General features: G+C 51.9%; 5 protein-coding genes across 7 annotated transcripts; 2 read left to right on the forward strand and 3 right to left on the reverse strand.

Moving 5' to 3' along the window:
• Positions 1–1,317: 1,317 nt before the first annotated feature.
• LOC108151363 (guanine nucleotide exchange factor subunit Rich) lies at positions 1,318–6,163 on the reverse strand. 3 transcript variants are annotated; one of them, XM_017279924.2, is made up of 2 exons: positions 5,996–6,163; positions 1,318–5,922 (listed from the first exon to the last, which is right to left on the reverse strand). In XM_017279924.2, the coding sequence occupies exon 2, from the start codon at positions 5,902–5,904 to the stop codon at positions 1,651–1,653; it is 4,254 nt and encodes a 1,417-aa protein (XP_017135413.1). In that variant the 5' UTR covers positions 5,905–5,922; positions 5,996–6,163; the 3' UTR covers positions 1,318–1,650. The 3 variants fall into 3 exon arrangements, with proteins under 3 accessions (XP_017135413.1, XP_017135411.1, XP_017135412.1); XM_017279922.2 differs by having other exon boundaries at positions 5,992–6,163; XM_017279923.2 differs by having other exon boundaries at positions 6,018–6,162.
• Positions 6,164–6,432: 269 nt separating this feature from the next.
• On the forward strand, positions 6,433–9,150 carry LOC108151365 (ATP-dependent RNA helicase Ddx1). Its single transcript, XM_017279925.2, has 4 exons — positions 6,433–6,544; positions 6,599–6,650; positions 6,706–8,378; positions 8,438–9,150. Exons 1-4 carry the CDS (start codon positions 6,529–6,531, stop codon positions 8,881–8,883), a joined length of 2,187 nt encoding a protein of 728 aa, XP_017135414.1. The 5' UTR covers positions 6,433–6,528; the 3' UTR covers positions 8,884–9,150.
• On the reverse strand, positions 8,843–9,804 carry LOC108151367 (GSK3-beta interaction protein). The gene has a single exon (XM_017279927.2). It carries the CDS (start codon positions 9,672–9,674, stop codon positions 9,201–9,203), a length of 474 nt encoding a protein of 157 aa, XP_017135416.1. The 5' UTR covers positions 9,675–9,804; the 3' UTR covers positions 8,843–9,200.
• A 178-nt stretch (positions 9,805–9,982) lies between these two features.
• LOC108151366 (bifunctional peptidase and (3S)-lysyl hydroxylase Jmjd7) lies at positions 9,983–11,187 on the forward strand. Its single transcript, XM_017279926.2, has one exon. It carries the CDS (start codon positions 10,140–10,142, stop codon positions 11,139–11,141), a length of 1,002 nt encoding a protein of 333 aa, XP_017135415.1. The 5' UTR covers positions 9,983–10,139; the 3' UTR covers positions 11,142–11,187.
• Positions 11,188–11,215: 28 nt separating this feature from the next.
• Positions 11,216–17,764, reverse strand: LOC108151362. Its single transcript, XM_017279921.2, has 8 exons — positions 17,427–17,764; positions 16,848–17,004; positions 16,223–16,683; positions 14,623–16,147; positions 14,304–14,572; positions 13,650–14,242; positions 12,148–13,336; positions 11,216–12,086 (listed from the first exon to the last, which is right to left on the reverse strand). Exons 1-8 carry the CDS (start codon positions 17,676–17,678, stop codon positions 11,448–11,450), a joined length of 5,085 nt encoding a protein of 1,694 aa, XP_017135410.1. The 5' UTR covers positions 17,679–17,764; the 3' UTR covers positions 11,216–11,447.
• Positions 17,765–17,855: the final 91 nt, after the last annotated feature.

Consider the following 17,855-nt stretch of genomic DNA (forward strand, 5'->3'; position numbering starts at 1 on the left):
ACGCCAGCGGCTCTGGCTCTGGCTCCAGCTTCGGCTTTGGCTTCGGCTGCTCCTCCTGGCCACAATATAAAGAATTTGTAAAAGTTTTTAAAAAATTTCTGCGCACTTGACGATGACGGCGACGACTTCCGCTGCAATGTGTCTGGTGTTGATGCTTTTATTTATATGCTGCCGTTGCGCCCTTTGCTTCCATAACTTTTTCCCGCTCTCCGGTGCAGCGTCAATAGTTATTCTTCCGACCAGCCAGCAGTCAGCAGCCAGCAGCCGCAGGCCGGATGTGAGGTACACGAATTCCTGCCTTTCAACTTAGATATTACGCCCCGGGGGCCCCCCGACGTTTGAGAGGGAGAGATGAGATGGCAGGGTAAGTTCTAGGACTCTTGGCCTGTCGCATCGTAACATTACAGTGATTACACTCTGTAAAAGTTACGGTTTTATTGTAAGCTCCCCATGCCCGTGCCCGTGCCCGTCCCTGTCCCTGTCCCCAGCTGATGCTGTGTGTTGGTTGCCTTCGAACTTTGAGAATTTCCACGGCAAAACTTGCTGGAAAACTTCCAATTCACAGCCAACAAAACACGGACACGGACACGGACTAACTATCCACCTGCATTAGCAAATCAAGCACTGCACGTAATGAATCAGTCACAGCGATTAACTTTAACAACCGTATAGCGGATAGGCAGAAAAGGCACTGGAAATGGCAAATGGGTGGAACAAAAATCTCAAAACAGAGCCCCATAACGTTTTGCCAAAGCGATATGCTCTCGAAAAAAATATATAAAAGAGCACACCCGATCTATCGCTGATCCGAACAATTTCATCTTCGCTAGTGTTCTGACGAAATCGAAAACATAAAGCCACGTTGGGCAGCTTTTTTAAATGATGGGGGTAAATGATGCGACCCGCAATGTATGTGGTTTTTCCAATTCTTATGCAATCTCTTTAGCAGCATTCGCTTGTGCATCTCGATTCGAGCATCAATGTGTCGCGATATCACAATGGGAGAAAGGAACAAATTTGAAATTAAACAAAACGCCATAAGGGACTTTGTTCAGGCGTTAGAGCTTGAGACAGAGTATGTAGAGCATACTTGTAGCATACGGCAAAAGAAACTTTGTCAGCCGATCATCGACCAAGTGATCAGCGAAAAACAAAGTGCTAACAAGGAAAGCAAACAATGGGTCATTGCTTGGGCTATCTTTTGAGCAAAAACAGAATCGAATGTGGGTTTTTCGTCCCACTTTGCCTGGTGTGTCCGTACAAAATATTGTATTATCGATAAATCGATAGAATAGTCTTTAGGCAGCCACTGTTAAATATGTTTTTGATTTTTATTAGTAAAAATATAGTTATGTTTTGTATATTTAAGTGTATGGTTTGTATAATTTTAATTAACAAATATTGCAGAAAATTTCATCTACTAAATTATGAATTATGTTACGTATGCATCATACAGTACAATACAGTTATACAATTGTTTGTTTCGTTGTCCATGCGTGTGTTTATGTGTTGTGTGTGTGGCTTACAATTTACGAACAATTCAACAAATTACGATTTACGAGCAACAAAACAACTTTTCACCGCAAAAGTTACAAAACATACATTAATGTACATATGTACGGGTTTACGTCTTTGCATCGAGTATGTGATTTACATTAGGCGGCAGCCTTCCCGATCCCGACTGTTCTGCCGGAGCAGCCGCTGCTGCGTGGGCGTGGACTGGGCAGAGCCGCCGGATGTTGGACCTGCATTGCCGTTGGACTCGAGGCTGGCATGCCGCGTCAGGCGCTGGTGTGCCGGCATCAAGTCCATCTTCCACTGATTTCCATTCGCCTGCTGCAATTTTGGCACAAAGTCGCTTTCGTCGTTATCTAGCACGGCCGCGGAGTCAGCCGTCAAATCATTTCCGGCGCTGGCGTCATGGCTGGAAGAGGAGGAAGCATCCCCCAGCGACTGGATGTACTGTTCGAGCAGATAGATGTGTGGCTGCAGCGTCATCACGAAGCCTCGATAGAGCGAGCCGTTGTGCTCGAAGGTCCATTGGCTGAGCTGCTTCAGAGCCGCCTCCGTTCGCTTGCAGGAGTTTACCGACTCGCTGCGTATGATTACATTCACTATCCGGGAGATTGAGGCGGCATCCTGCAGCAGTATGGACAGCACCAGGGCGTAGTCCGTGCAGTTGGCCTCGATGAACAGCTGGAGCAGGTACCGCAGTTTGATAGACAGCTTTTCGGGCAGCGGATCGGCCAGTAGGTCTTCCTCGGAAGCCGGCAGAGAGTACAGTCTGCGGTAGCGGAAGTTGTCGAAGGATAACTGCGAGCTGGACCGAGCTTTCAAGATGGGCAGCGAGCTGTGCTGCAGCTCCTCCTCTTCCTTAATGCTGGGCTGCAGCTGGGGCGACTGCGTTGCTGCTCCATTGGGCGTGGCCAGGCTGAAGTAGCCCGACTCGGAGGTCTGCGATGAACCCCCGCCCGCCTGCCGGAGGGTTCCCCTTAGCTGGGCAAATTCATCCTTGCCCGAAGGTGGAAACGGACTGGGCAGCTGTAGTTCTTCGTGGAGAGCCTGCAGAGCGCAAGCGAAATCGTCCAGCTTGGCTGTCCGCTCTGCCTCTTGCGATAGCCAGGTGACCAAATGGAAATCCAGATATGCGCACATATAGCCCAGATCCATGAGCTTGTAGTTCTGGAGCAACTGTCTGGCATGTCGCTGCAGGATCAGGTCAATGCAGAACGTTTCCCGTTGCTTCGTGGATCGCCGACGCACGACCGAAGGCGCCCCCGAGCTGCTCGTCTCGCCGATGGGTGTTACCGCCATTCCGCCCCCAGAGCCAGCCGCCTGCTTGTCCTTGGGCAGGTTACTGGTCACTGTGGTGGAGAAACTCCGCTCCCTGGCAATCGGGCCCAGTACCATGTTAAAGGCATCTGCATTCTGATTGACCTGCTGCTGGGTGTTCACCTGCGGCGGTGGTGCAATCTTCACGTTGACAACCATCGAGGAGCGCGGCGAATCGATCTCGTTCGGATCGATGGCCTTAAGGAAGCGAATCAGATCCTTGGCCAGCTCCCACTTTCTCTGCTGCAGGGCAATGTCCAGCAGCATTGTGGCATACTGCTTGCTGACCACCGACGGCTCCAGGTTCTGCAGGATGATCAGGTAGCTGGCCGCAGTGTCCAGCTGTTCCGACTGCAGACAGAGCTGGAAGAGTTCCTTAGGCTTGCCCGCCATTGAGAAGAGATAGGGCCACAGGGCAATCTCCGTCTTCCTGGCACACTGGACAATGGTCTCCAGATAGACGGGGAACTCGCGGATAAAGTCGAGAATGCTTGGTAACTGAGCGTCTGGTATGGGTTGCTTGCTGGTTGCCTCCTCCTCGAGAACTTCGTGCAGCAGCAGCTCCAGGGCGTGTGGGAAATAAGGCAAAGCGCGGCACGATTGAGCTATCTCCCACGCAGAGTATCCCAGATTCCGTTTGATCAGCTGTCGTAACACCTTGTGCAGGTAGATCTGTGACTTGCGCTCCATCAGGGCGAACGGCACTGAGAAATGAGACGCCGACTCGTTGGTGTACAGAGTGCTCTCGTTCTCCACACCCAGCACAATCACGTTGTCGAACAGGATCACCAGCGGATACACTTTGAGGGGGAAACTCAGCATGATCCTCTTCGACATGAAGCTGTGCAGTCGCTGGGCACCGCCCTGCTCTCTTCTCTCCCGACCAGGCGGCAGAATGGGCAGCCACACGCGCATTCCATGCGCTCCCGAGTACAGCCAGAGGCAATCCCTCATCGCACACCGCTCCAGGGTGTGGGAGAGCCAGAAGCACTCGACGCAGCTGGCCAGGCAGGTGGCCAGGAGCGTGTTGGGCACATTTTCGTTGGCATCGCGTTGTATCATCAGGATGCGGCCGCAGACATTCACGATTATCGTCTCGGCCTGGTCCTGCTGCTGTCCCTGGGGCTTCAGTTCGTTCTTGAGGTTGGTCACCGTCAGGCTCACAATGCAGGCCGGGTGGATGCAGATGCTCTTCACATCTAGCTCATACGCACACTCGATGTCTATGGCGTAGGCCGACTTTTTGGACATGTGGAATAGGCTTACGATGCCGTCTGCTGTGAGCACGATCAGCTGGTTGCGGAAGACATTAAGACTGATGACAGGCGCCCGCACCTGCAGCTTGTGGCCAAACTGATTGTCCAGCTTGCATTCAGCAGGATAGCAGCGCAGCTCGTCGGTTCTGTCCAGCAGGGAGTAGCAGCCCATCACAATGAAGCCGTGCCACCACAGGAGCCCGCCAGACACCACAAAGTCCTTTTCCTGCGACTCGTTGCCAAACAGTTTCCACTTCCTGGTCATGAGGGAATAGTGGGCCAGCCCCGTGCGCCCAGCCACGGCCAAGTGAAGACCGTCCTTGTCTATCGCAGCATACCGGATGGGCCAATTGGTGGATGCATAGTTCAGGGGCAGCTGCAGCAGGGTCCAGTACTTGCTCTCGGTCAGGATGCTTCCTGTGTTCAAGCTATGCTTGAGCTCCAGGCAATCGTCCTCCGGCTGATCGGCTCCTCCGCTCGAGGGAAATGTAAACTTGTTGCCGCCATAGGTTTCTTCCAGATTGTTGCCCTGATTGATGTACAGGCAGTCATCGCCCTGCAGAAGGATGTGCGGATTGGCAGTCATGCAGGGATTCATGCTGAGCGCACTTTTCACAAACTGCAGCTGCAGAACGTTGTTGGCCTGGTTCTCCGCCTCTTTCATGAGCATGAACAACTGATAGCCCTCCGTGGACCATTCCAGGCGCCGTAGCTTGAGGGGATTCTGTTTCAGTAGATCGACATTGAGGCCAAAGTCCCAGCTTAGCGTGGACATCAGCAGGGCGCCGAAGGTGCTCCAGAGCGACAATCCTCCATTGGCCCAGCTCACAGCCAAAACACAACCATCGGGACTCCACTTGAGTTCATTCACAGCGCCCAAGCTTCCAGGAAGCACGTTTTCTGTGAGGGTCAGCCGGTGAGAAAACTCTAACCCTCCGGTGGCATCGTCAATCGCATAGACATTGACCGCCGAGCTTTCCTGGCCGTAGGCCAGCAGTCGGAACTTGTGATTCACGCTGCAGATACTCGCATCCTCGACGTCCTGCACCCAAAAGCCGTGCATGTGATCCGTCTCGAACTTTAGGTGATTGGCTATCAGAAAGGCGGCACGTCGGTCGCTGAAAACGGCCGCACAGCCTCCAATGAACGGTGAGTATTCCAAGGAGGCCACAAACGAGTCATTGCCCAGAGGAGGGAAGTTCTTGGCCGGCGCTTGCTGTTGCTGAACGTAGAAAGGAATGTCGCGCAGCTTGATGGAGGCCAGGGCAGGCAGCTCCTGTTCGTTCTCAGCCAACTCCAGTTGGGTCCACTGCAGACGCAGAAGCTCACACGATTGGGTGGCCAGCAGCAACTCGCTCAGGCTGATACAGCAGACGGTTGTGATGACAGATCCCAGGGTGACGCTGCACAATTCCCTCAGGCTCAGCCGGGGTATGTTCTCCTTTATGAACAGCTCCGCAGAGTCCCTCTTGAGGCTGGCCGCTGGGGGATCCACCTGCATCAGTATGCCACTGCCATTGGCATCGAAGTCCAGCTGATAGAGCAGCAAGGCTCCCTCGCTGGTGAGCAGAGCCAGCTGCCTAGAGTCTGGTTTCCAGACAATCAAGAGGTTCGTCCCAAACTGCTTCAGGGACTCCTCCGTCCTGCGAAAGTAGGCAATGGGTATCAGGGGATTCGCATACCAGATTCCAAGAAAATCATCGCCCACGGCGGCAACGAGTATTTTGACGGCATCACAGCAGATGTGACGTATATTGGCACTCTCTCCGGGCAGTGCCAGACTAACCCGCTTGGGCCAGCCTACTGGAAAGTACATCCTCCGAGTAAAAAGTTACTACATGCAGGAGAACAGAACAGGTCCGGGCGTTAGCAATCTTGAATACATGGTTCAACTGATTTGTACTTGCGGCAAGTTGTGTCTGCATTTACATTTTATCTTATACGACCAATTTTACATGTCTTATCTCGACTAATTAGCACTTTTACAAAGCATTCCTACAATACAACAAAAAAAATCTCTGCGATTTACGCGTATACAAATATGAGTGCTGGCAAACATCTCCAAATCACAGCTGTTTGTCAAGCCTCTGTTTTGCAGCACTGATTCAGAACCATCATAAGCTAGTTCATGAGTGAACCTCGGTTCATGGTGTTTCCTTTCGAACGTAATCTTGGCCTAAAGAAATGTTATGATTGCATTTTATGATCAAGGAGCACTCGAAGGACGAAGAAAGGCAGGATATCAAAGCAAGAATAACAAAACCGGATGTCGACTCTAATACTGATATTTTCAAAATAAAGGTACATATGTTGCCGCCGAACTCGTATCATTTATAGCGAACAAATACCGATAGATAAATATATCGATATAGGTATATATCGCTAAAAATAAAATTAACCAGCCGGCTTTTTTACACAAAAAATATAAATAAAGTACAATATGACCGCTTTTGAGGGTGAGTACCTGGCAATGTGTGCATTCTTTTCGTTAAACAAATATTCACTTTCAGAGTTTGGCGTTCTCCCGGAGCTGGGAAAGGCCACCGACGAAGCCGACTGGACGTAAGGAACATGCATATGGAGCTAAAACATTTCACAATAATTGGTATAATTCCAGACTGCCTACAGATGTGCAGGCGGAGGCCATACCGCTCATCTTGGGAGGCGGCGATGTCTTGATGGCCGCCGAAACCGGATCTGGCAAAACGGGAGCCTTCTGCCTGCCCATCTTGCAAATTGTGTGGGAGACTCTGCGCGATCTCGAGGAGGGAAAAGGTGGCAAAGGCGGCGGAGGCACCGCAGCAGCTGTGACCCCATGGACTATGTCCTTTTTTGATCGCGGAAATGCGCTAGCTGTTACTCCCGACGGACTGCGCTGCCAGTCGAGGGAGTTTAAGGAGTGGCACGGATGCCGTGCTACCACCGGAGTTCGCGGCAAGGGAAAGTTCTACTTTGAGACGGCAGTAACGGATGAGGGACTGTGCCGCGTCGGCTGGTCCACACAGCAGGCTAATCTGGACTTGGGAACCTGCCGTCATGGGTTCGGATTCGGTGGAACGGGCAAAAAGTCGAACAATCGGCAGTTTGACGACTACGGCGAAGCCTTTGGCAAGGCAGACGTCATTGGATGCCTCCTGGACTTGCAGCGCCTGGAGGTGAGCTTCACCAAGAATGGTCAGAGTCTGGGCGTGGCCTTTCGCGTCCCAGAGAATCTAAGCAAGGAAACATTTTACCCGGCTGTGGTTCTAAAAAACGCCGAAATGTTGTTCAACTTTGGCAAAACAGACTTCAAGTACAGCCCAGGCAATGGATTCGTAAGTGTCTGCCAGGCCGGACCGGAGCATAGCAAAACCAATCCCTTGGCCAGTCCCACCACCAATGCTGCAGCCGCCAAACCAGCCCCCAATGCTCCTCAAGCAATCATTATTGAGCCCAGTCGGGAGCTGGCCGAACAGACCTATAATCAGATCGAGAAATTCAAGTACCACTTGAGTAATCCGGAAGTGCGCTCACTGCTGCTCATAGGCGGGGTCAGATTGGATGAGCAGAAGGCGCAGCTCCAGCAGGGCATCCATATTGTGGTTGGCACCCCCGGTCGCCTGGAAGAGTTGATTAACAGTGGCTACGTGCTGCTCACCCATTGTCGCTTCTTTGTGCTGGACGAGGCAGATGCCCTTCTCAAGCAGGGCTACACGGATCTCATCGACCGTTTGCACAAGCAGATACCAAAAATCACGGCAGAAGGGCGCCGCCTCCAGATGATTGTCTGCTCGGCCACGCTGCACGCCTTCGAGGTTAAGAAGATGGCCGAGCGCTTGATGCACTTCCCTACCTGGGTGGATCTGAAGGGAGAAGATGCCGTGCCGGAAACCGTACACCATGTGGTCTGCTTGGTGGATCCCCAGGCTGATCGAAGCTGGCAGTCCCTCCGCCAGGCCATCCGCACCGACGGAGTGCACGACCGCGACAATGTGCACGCCAGCAATCCGTCGCAGGAAACCCATTCGCAGGCTGTCAAACTCTTAAAGGGCGAGTACTGCTTCCATGCCATTGAGAAGCATCAGATGGATCGCGCCATCATCTTTTGTCGCACCAAGCAGGACTGCGACAATCTGGAGCAGTACCTCAAGCAACGCGGGGGCCAGCGATTCTCTTGTGTCTGCCTGCATGGCGACCGTAAACCGCAGGAGCGCAAGCAGAACCTGGAAATGTTCAAGCAGCAGAAGGTCAAGTTCTTGATATGCACAGATGTGGCTGCTCGAGGTCTGGATATCACAGGATTGCCATTCAGTGAGTTTCTCCCACTTAAAATTTTAGCTCTTTACTAATTTTGTCCGTTCGATTTTCAGTGATCAATGTTACGCTGCCCGATGACAAAGCCAACTACGTGCACCGAATCGGTCGCGTTGGTCGAGCCGAACGCATGGGCCTAGCAATCAGTCTGGTGTCCACGGTGCCGGAAAAGGTCTGGTACCATGGCGAATGGTGCAAGTCGCGTGGCCGCAACTGCAGCAACACCAATCTGACCGATGTACGCGGCTGCTGCATCTGGTACAACGAGCCGAACCTCCTGGCCGAGGTCGAGGACCATCTGAACATAACCATACAGCAGGTAGATAAGGCCATGGAAGTGCCCGTCAACGATTTCGACGGCAAGGTGGTCTACGGGCAGAAGAATCTGAATACCGGCACTGGCTACAAGGATCATGTGGAGCAGCTGGTGCCGACGGTGCGGAAACTAACAGACTTGGAACTGCAATCACAATCTTTATTCTTGAAACGCCTTAAAGTCTAATTTGGGATTTGGATTGAGTGTTTGGTTTTTGCTAAGCAAGGACAATGTTACATCGATATTACATGCGAAACGGGAGGAGTTGGCCCTATAATTAGATATTCTATGGTAAAATGAAGCGATTCTATGACCAACTCTCGCGGGAATACTTTATGGTACACACACACATAAACATATTAAGACTTCGGAGATGGGCCTCGACCTCGACCCACTCCAGAAAACGCACGAGATACCATTACGAGTAAACATTAAATAAAACTAACATTAAAATCTTCTGTCTAAAGAGTATACAGCCTCGGGTCGGATTTTCCTTCCAGTCACTAGTCCTCCTCTTCCTCCTCCTCCTCCTCTTCTTCCTCCTCGAGGAACTCTGTCCGCATCTGCTGCAGCTGCCTGAGTTGCTGGCACAGTTGGTTGCCGAAGGATTCCACATAGCGAGGACTTATCTTGTCCAGCAACGCATAGGGCGTTTCAAAGATCTCCTCGTCTTCCTCTGCAGCAGCTTCCTCCACCTCATCGATGTGTAGCTTGGCAGCCATCCTCTTGTCGGCATCTACGGTGTCATACTGGGAGGAGACAATCTTGAAGCCACGACTGGTGACCTGCACGCAGCAGGTGGCACTCTCTATGGTCCGTATGTTCAGGTATATCTGCGTGGCATCGCTGGCCAGCTTGGAGGAGATGCATATTTCAGCTACGTGCGCCTTTACATCGTTGATGATCGCATTTGCCTCGTCAATGCAGTTGAATGCTTGCTCCTCGACGTCCCCATCGCTGGTTTTTGAGTCGGCCATGTTATCGGCGTCGACTCCTGGTAGTCTAATATTCGGTTTAATTGAATTTTGTCTAAATTTATTCAATTTTTACTGGCGCAACATGTTTTTTCCCATATGTCGTAGCAGCTGTCTGTTAAATATATTGGTATATCCACATATCGATACTTATCGTTGTTTCTTCTGGTCGTATTCCACTGCACTTCAATAATAAACTATCGGCTATCCAAAGTTAAGCATATATGTCTCTCGCTCTCACTGCATGCTCTTCCCGTAAAGCTATCTCTGTCTTTTTGATTAGAAACAACTAGTTTATCGTTGTCTTTATAATTATAAGATTTGATTTTTGATGTGTGGAATTCTAGTCTTTTATCTCTCGACTTATGAATTATAATTAAATTTATAATCATACATGAATATTTTTTTCTTAACAGCACTTGAAAGGTGTATCGTTTCATTGCGTATACGTATGAGGACAGTGTGCGGATGTGTATGGAACAGCTGGCTTATGCATACAATATCATGTCAAAAATTGAAACTGCCATTAATCTGCTACTCCAAGAGGCAGAAGATCTGCGAATTGGGAGCAGCATTTCGGAGCTAGACCACCTACCTACTGCCTTGGAGTTTTGTCGAGACTACTTTGCCAAAAACTCGCCAGTCATCATCCGCAATGCGCTATCCTGGCCGGCCATTGGCAAATGGACCCCGGACTACCTGATCAAGAAGCTGAACGACAAGATCGTGGATGTGGCCGTCACACCGAATGGCTATGCAGATGGTCTGGCCACTCAGAAGGGGCGAGAGTATTTTGTCCTGCCACTGGAGAAGCAAATGAAGCTGTCGGACCTCGTGCAGCGCCTCGATGATCCAATGGGTGCCATCCACTACGTTCAGAAGCAAAACTCAAATTTCAGCCAAGACTTTCCGGAGCTGGGCAGTGATTTGGTCATAAGTGACTTGGACTTTGCCCAACAGTCCTTTAATAAGCCACCAGACGCCGTTAACTTTTGGCTGGGGGACGAGCGCGCCATCACCTCCATGCACAAAGATCCCTATGAGAATATGTACTGTGTGATATCGGGATATAAGGACTTCATTCTCATACCCCCATATCAGCTAAGCTGTGTTCCACGCAGCACTTACCCCACAGGCATCTACAAGACATCGGATTCTGGCCAGTTTTATATAGATCCCCTGACAGACGAAGATGGTGTGGAACTACTAACGGAGTGGGTCAGCATAGATCCGCTGGCCCCCGACCTCGCCAAGTATCCCGAGTATGCTAGGGCCAAGCCTTTGAGAGTGCGCGTCCATGCTGGCGATGTCCTGTACCTGCCCAACTACTGGTTCCATCATGTTCGCCAGAGCCACAAATGCATCGCCGTCAACTTCTGGTACGACTTGGACTACGACAGTCGCTACTGCTACTATCGCATGCTGGAGGAGCTAACCAGCCAGACAAGGAGCCAACCCAAAACTACCTAGAAGCAGGGCCCTGGCATCTTACGGCCCGCGGACTGCCTGGGAGCAATACATCCTCCTCAGGACACCATGTTGCATATAGTCAGTGCTTATATAATTGTTATAATGTAATTTAAAGTAGTTATACAACTAACTAAAACGCGAAATGAAAACTAAACGGAAACACGAACAAAAATTTACCACTTTCTAGCGATGAAGATGGAGAGTGAGCGAGGATTCCCCTAGCGTGTATATCTAAGTGTCTTATGTTTTACGTGCGATTAGGAATGTGTATGTGTGGGTGTGTACGTAGGGTTGGGTATATCGTAGCTAGTTTAGACTGATGTCCTGCTTTCCCCCATCCCCCGAATCGCCGGCAGCGAGGCCATCCGCATGCGTATCAGCATCAGCCTCCTCGTCGGGATTCTCGTTGTTTTCGCACTCGAGCTCCCCGTTTCCGTTGGAGGAGGAGACATTCTTCTGGTCAGCCTCGGCAAGATCGGCATCATTGTTGGAGTCCTGCGATTGGGACTGAGACTGCTTGCGCACTCGCTTATTTGTCTGCTTTTTGGGGCTGCTGGTGGAGGACACTTGTGACTTGGTTTGGCAGTCTGCTTTCGGATGCTCCACAACAAAGAGTTGCTCCAAATACGAGCGATACCAGATAAGGAACTCATCCCGTTGACGAGGTATATCCATTTTCTTAATCTTGGCGAAGATCCGCTTGGGCGAAATGAGGGGCGAGGAAGTGTTTTGAGCCCAATTGGCGGCAGAGTTTTGTGCGGCCGTCGCCGTCAGCTTGGAGACCTCGGCCAGCAGGGAGTCGTTGATAATAGTGTTGTTGTGCGTCTGGTTGCGAATGCGCTTGATGATGTACTCGATCAGCTCGTGATCCGGAGCCAGCTCCACGCTGGTCACTGCCCCCGTCCCCGCCGATGTGGCAGGCTCAAGGGCCGCCTCAATTATTTGCTGGCAAAATAGCGAAGGATGAGTTTTGCACAGATCTTGTTTAGATTACTCCCTCTCTTACCTCTTCGTTCTCTGTCCTAACAGCAGAAGCGGAACCGGAGCCTGCGTATGCCGCCTCGCTCAGCTCCAGGGCTTGGGCGTGCCCGTTCTGGGCTGGCTTCGAAGGGGATCCCTTCTCGTCCTCTGGCCTGTCATTGTCCAACTGCAGGCTCATCACCTCCAAAGGTGTTTCGCTGCGGCTTTCTGTGCCCTCCGCATTAGAAGCTTCGTTCTCTGCCTCGTTCTCTTGCTCCTGTGCCGCCTGTGCAGGCGGGGAAGTTCCCTGGTTGAGGGCCTTCCTCAGGCTATGCGTCTCCTGGCTCTGCTGCAGCTGTTGATGATGTTGCTGTTGCTGCTGCTGCTGCTGCTCAAATAGCGTTTCCAACCGCCTGTAGACATCCTCCTTGATGGATTCGTAGAACTTGGTCGTGAACTTATCGTTTTTCAATGCATTAACGAGCAGATTCCGATTCAGTTCCTCGGAGGCGGTCTCCTCGCTCTGCTCCAAAGCATTGGATTCATCCGCTGGTACTCCTCCTGCCTCCTGATTGAAGGCGGAAGGATCGATGGGTGGTGCCGCTGGTGCAGCAGCCACGGCCTGAGGCAAGTCGTAGTCGATATACTGCGCTGGCAGCTCGAAATCAAAGCGCAGATGACGCTGCTGTAGTGGTGTTAGTGAAACTGCCGAAGTTGAGGGCTTGGCCGGCACCTTATTGCGCTGATACAATGGACTGTTGCCGAAGTTGACGTTCATGTTGACCAAATTGGAAGAGCTCGACTGATCGGCATCATCATCAAGCAGTGGGGAGGCCGCCGGACGACGACGATTACGTCGCCTGCCACCGCCATAGATGGCATTGTCATTGTTCTCCTCCACCTCGTCCAAGTCCTCGTCCACGAGCTGTGGATCGTCCCGCCAGTCCCGCTTTCTGCCCCCACTAGTGGTATTGTTTAGGTTATTGCTGTTGCTGATGCAGCTGCTGCCATGCAAAGAGCTTGCTAGTGGAGACGACTCGAAGAAGTGGTGCTGCCGTTGCTGCTGCTGCGGTTGTTGTTGGAAAGACAGGCTTGCGGCGGAGGTGCTGCGCGAGCATGGCACGGCACCATGCGACGGAAAATAGCTGAGACGCGACCTTTGACGGCGATACTGCTGATGGTCCACATTCAGCTCCTCATTGCTCTTGTTGGAGAGCAGATTCTGCCGTGAGTAGCTGCAAAGGCGCAGAAATATTAATGGGTTAATAGAAAGCAGGCAATAAACAAAGCAATCAAACTGTTAGATTCGTTAAGGATTAAGGATTAGGGATTAGGGCTGGTCAGTCATTAGTCACTTTCAACTCTGTTAATTGAACCATTTTTTGCACTTACCGCAGGACAGAATTGAAAATGAATTGATTAACACTCAAAGGTTCTAATAATTTTATTTCTTTGGCTTTCTCTGCGTCCCCCTTCAGAACCAACTAAAAACCAAATACAAGCCCCAAGCTACTACTAATCGAGAGTGTAATTCAGGGTTCTCATTACCTTCGGAAGTTATCCCAGTAGTTGTTGGCACGATTGCCGGGCGGCACCTGGTTATTCAGCGTCGGCTGCAGTGGCGGTGGTGCGACAGCTGCTCCTCCGCCAGCTACTGGCAGCGAATGCAAATTGTTGGCATGCTGATTCTGGGTGCGCAGATTCGCATTGTTCTGGTGGATGGTGTTGTTGTGGTGATTCATGAAGATGGGTCCCGGACTGGCGCGATATGAGGGTGGAGACAGCGGCGTCTCGTTGTTGAAGTGTGTCGGTGGCGGTGGTGGGGCCGCATTGTTGAGAAACGGCTGCTGCTGCTGCTGATGGGCATCGCTACTGGTGCTGTACACACTTCCTGCCGTTCCCCCATTACGGTGACAGCTGCGCTGATAGTTGCTAAAGGCGCTCTGGTGGCCACTTTGATGGGCGCCGAAAGTGAACAACTGCTCAGACTGGGCCCGGTGGTTACTGCCGCCCAGGCACAAATTGTTGGGCATTTGGCCCAGAATGGGAGCCCCCAACGAGAGGTTCGGCGGCGGCACAGACTCTGAGCGCAAGCCGTAGCTATGATCCTGACATCCCGCAACGTTTAAGCGATCCTGGAGCTGCTCGAAGATAGTAACATTAGCCCCAGACCGATTTAGTATTCAGAGAGATTTCCCTTACCGCATGCACTTGATTGGTGAGATTATCGATCTCACGCTGCTGGTGCCACAAGCTCTGATTGCACTGGCAGACCGAGTTGATGAGCATCTGCTGGGCCTGCATGAACTGCTGCAACATCACGGCATCGGGCGCGGTATTCGAGCCGGAGGCATTAGAGGATGTGGCCTGTGGTGCATTCGGCGCTGACTTGCACTCTACGTTGCTGGGCTGCGCTTGGGCATAGATGGGTTGCTGAGCAGCATGCCAGGCATTGCTGGCATTGTGCGATGCTGCAAGCGAGAGATAAATACCAGATCACATAAGTGGCGTTTGTACTTACCCCACATACCCTGTACTGGCGCCATGGGCGGTGGCATGTACTGCGATCTAGCGCTGCTCGAGAGCAGGCTGTCGTTGCCAAGCGACAGCGTATCGATGGTCACATTGAGATCCTCCTCATTGTGGATAGGAGGAGGTGGTGGGTTGTTGGTTGGCTGCGCGCGTCGCTGCTCCACCACTGTGCTGGCCGAGGGAGCACGTTTCAGGGTGGCCGAGGATGCCGTGCGCACATTGGCAAAGTACTTGTCACTATCGGTGTCATCGTTGCCCTCGTCGTCTGCCTCCGAGGTGGTGTTGTTGCTATTCATGTAGCGTTGCTCGAGCTCGCGCTGCTTCTGCTCGTACTCCTTCCGCAGACGCTCGCACTGCAGTCGCAATTCGTCGTGCAGTTGCTCCCGAGGGGGAGTGGCCTGCAAGGAGGTCTCTACCTCGGAGGGCTCCTCTTCATGCGCTTCTTCACGCTGCCTCATGGGCGTGGGCGTCGGCGTCAGGCTGCTTCTCTTCAGCGCCTCCTCGCCCATCTGGACGGCGGCGGCCGCCTGCTGCTTGCGTCGCTCGATCTCCGCCTTCAAGGCCAAGATACGGTCGCGTTCCTTTTGCAGGCTGGCTGTCTCGGCCCTCAGCTCCGACGTGACATCGCTGACGGTGTGCACACGATGGTTAAGATCGTCTGGGAGCAGCTGTCGTTCGATGCTCGCACTCTCCAGTTCCCGCTCCCGCTCTAAAAGGGCACCGACGCTCGGCGTTGTATCCTCAATCTGGCTGACCGTATTCAGCATGCCCTTGAGCCGGGCCATTTGTGCCTTGAGGGCATCAATGTCTGCCGTCTTTTGGTTAATCATGGTCTGAGCGTGCAGTGCACGCTGAGCGGCATTGGCCGCCTCCTGCCGCAGGATGGGTACATTACGCTGATACTCCACGGGAACCACGCGATCCGTGGTGGACACTGGATCAGGGGCAGGAGTCGGAGCCGGCACCGGATTAGCCGGTGGTGGAGTATCGTTTTTGGCTTCTCTCACTGCCTGACAGGTCTCCTTAGCCGATTGATTGATGATGTTCAATTGATCGACGAGATTCCGCATATCCTCGCGCTGACTGCGCAACGATTCGAGCTTCTCCTGCAGAGCCTCCTGCTCGGCCAGGATCTCTGGACCGTCGTCACCCAGGACGCTGCTTAGCTCGTTTTGATTATGTATAAATGCGGTGAGACATTTCATGCGCCCCACCAGCGAGGCCATGTCGTCCTGGACCTGTTGCACCGACTCATAGTTGGGCCCCTCGCCGCCGTTGCTCGAGTGAGGCATGTGGCTGGCCTGCTGGCGCAGCTGCTCCATCTCGCTAAGATGCGTTTTGGCCATATTCTGAATGTGCACCAGCTTGGCCTGCTCATCCTGAAGATGCTGCATATTTCGATTGGAGGCATCCAGGCGCTGCTGCAGCTCATCGAAGCTAGGTGTTGCATCGGGTGTGGGCGTCTCCAGGACGCTATGAAGCGATTGTATCGACTGGGCGCGATTGTCGCTCATCTGAAATGTGATAGGTGGAGAGAGCACTGCCTTTATGACATACATATTTTATTAAATGTAAAGTGAAAGGCCTACCTCACTCAATGCCACATCCTCCAGGCTGGTGGAATTGACAATGCCCTCTTCCTGCTCGACGCTGGGATTGATCTCGTGCACCATGTTCTTCAGCTGCTCCGCTAATATTCCGTTCGTTTGCAGTCTGCTGTTATTCAAATTATCATCGAATTCCATCAACGAGCGAAAAACCTCAAGCTGTGGGCGAGCTCCTTCGCCTCGGGGGCCCAAGGCGACGCCAAGCAATCGTTGGACAAGCGTCTGCAGTCCACCGGCGAACTGAATCAAGTGCTCTTCGTTGCCGTTGGTTGTGGTCGCGTTGGGTATGACCACACCTACTGTGGCATTCGGGGGCGTCGATTGACGCAAACGTAGCAGGGCCGACGACGCGGAAGGCGGGGCAGCAGTTGACGGCTGATGCTGGACTCGCTGCACGGGCCGGACGGGAAAGCAATAGCGCTGCTGCTGCTCCTGCAATTGCTCTGCAAAAGGGAGAAGAATATTGTGTGGGCATAAGTGTGGGCTGCTGCTGGCTGGCGTGGAGCGTAGAGACGTCATTTATTTTTGTGGCCCTCGTGTATTTATAGACCATGAACTGGCGCACCATTCAGTGTGTGGGCCAAGTAAAAACTTTTCCGAGACTTACCTGTTGGGTCGTAGCTGTTATGCTCTGCAGCCAAATGACGCAGTGCCTCCCGCTGGTGTTGCTGTACTCCTGGCGATGTGGTTGTTGATATGGCAGACTGTTGGTCCTCCTGGGAGCGGATCTGCCCGTTGGTGATGCGAGTTCGCTGCAGCAGATCCTTCAAGCAGCAGCAGGTAAATATTACCAGGAATATTAGTATAAGAAACGTGGTAATTTTTGCAACTAGTATCTATATATAAATATATCTGTATAGATATATATATATATATGTATATGTATGTATATTATATATGTGGTTCTTTGACAAATCGAAATTCGTTGTCCGCTGTGATTGCGTTCGTTTCGTTTCTGTTACTGAAACAGTCGGCGGCCACGAATTTTTCTGGCGGGGGCCGAGATGAGTTTGAAATGTATTTATAAATCGAAAGAGAACAGCGGAGAGGCCTCTTCCACTATGTACGTTTAGAGGATGCGAGGCCGGATGAAGCCATGGCAACGCCGCAAGCGAAAATTGTGGGCGGCAATCAATTGTAATGCAATGCATGAGAGAATCTCTCCTCGCAGTTTTTGTTAACTCACATTTAGTGTTTTTAGTGTTTCCCGTTGCAGAGGTTCCACAAAGTCCATGTCTGGCTCTCCCAGATGCTCCTGATGGCGTCTGGAACGTGCCGATCTGTTGGCAGGTGCGGCGGCTCCACCTGAATTTGTCTGTTGCTGTTTGGGCACTGCGCCGGTACCAGTGCCCACGGAATTGGTCGCGTGGTTGTTGCTCCCACTGCTGCGGCCCGTATTACTAGCTTGGTCCACAACACGTTTAATGGGCGGCGCCATCACAAAATATACATATACAAAAAAGACGCCTTAAACTAATAAATTTTTTTCCTTGTCGTTTGAGCAGCTGTTCAGTGACTATCGGACTTGTCGATAAAATATACATGTACCGATGACAAAAATGAACTAGCCCACTTAAGCCCCCTCTATTTAAACAGTTCAACGACTTGAGGTAAA

The sequence above is a fragment of the Drosophila miranda genome, chromosome XR, assembly GCF_003369915.1.
Source record: "Drosophila miranda strain MSH22 chromosome XR, D.miranda_PacBio2.1, whole genome shotgun sequence".
In the NCBI taxonomy this organism is placed as follows: Eukaryota; Metazoa; Arthropoda; class Insecta; order Diptera; family Drosophilidae; genus Drosophila; species Drosophila miranda.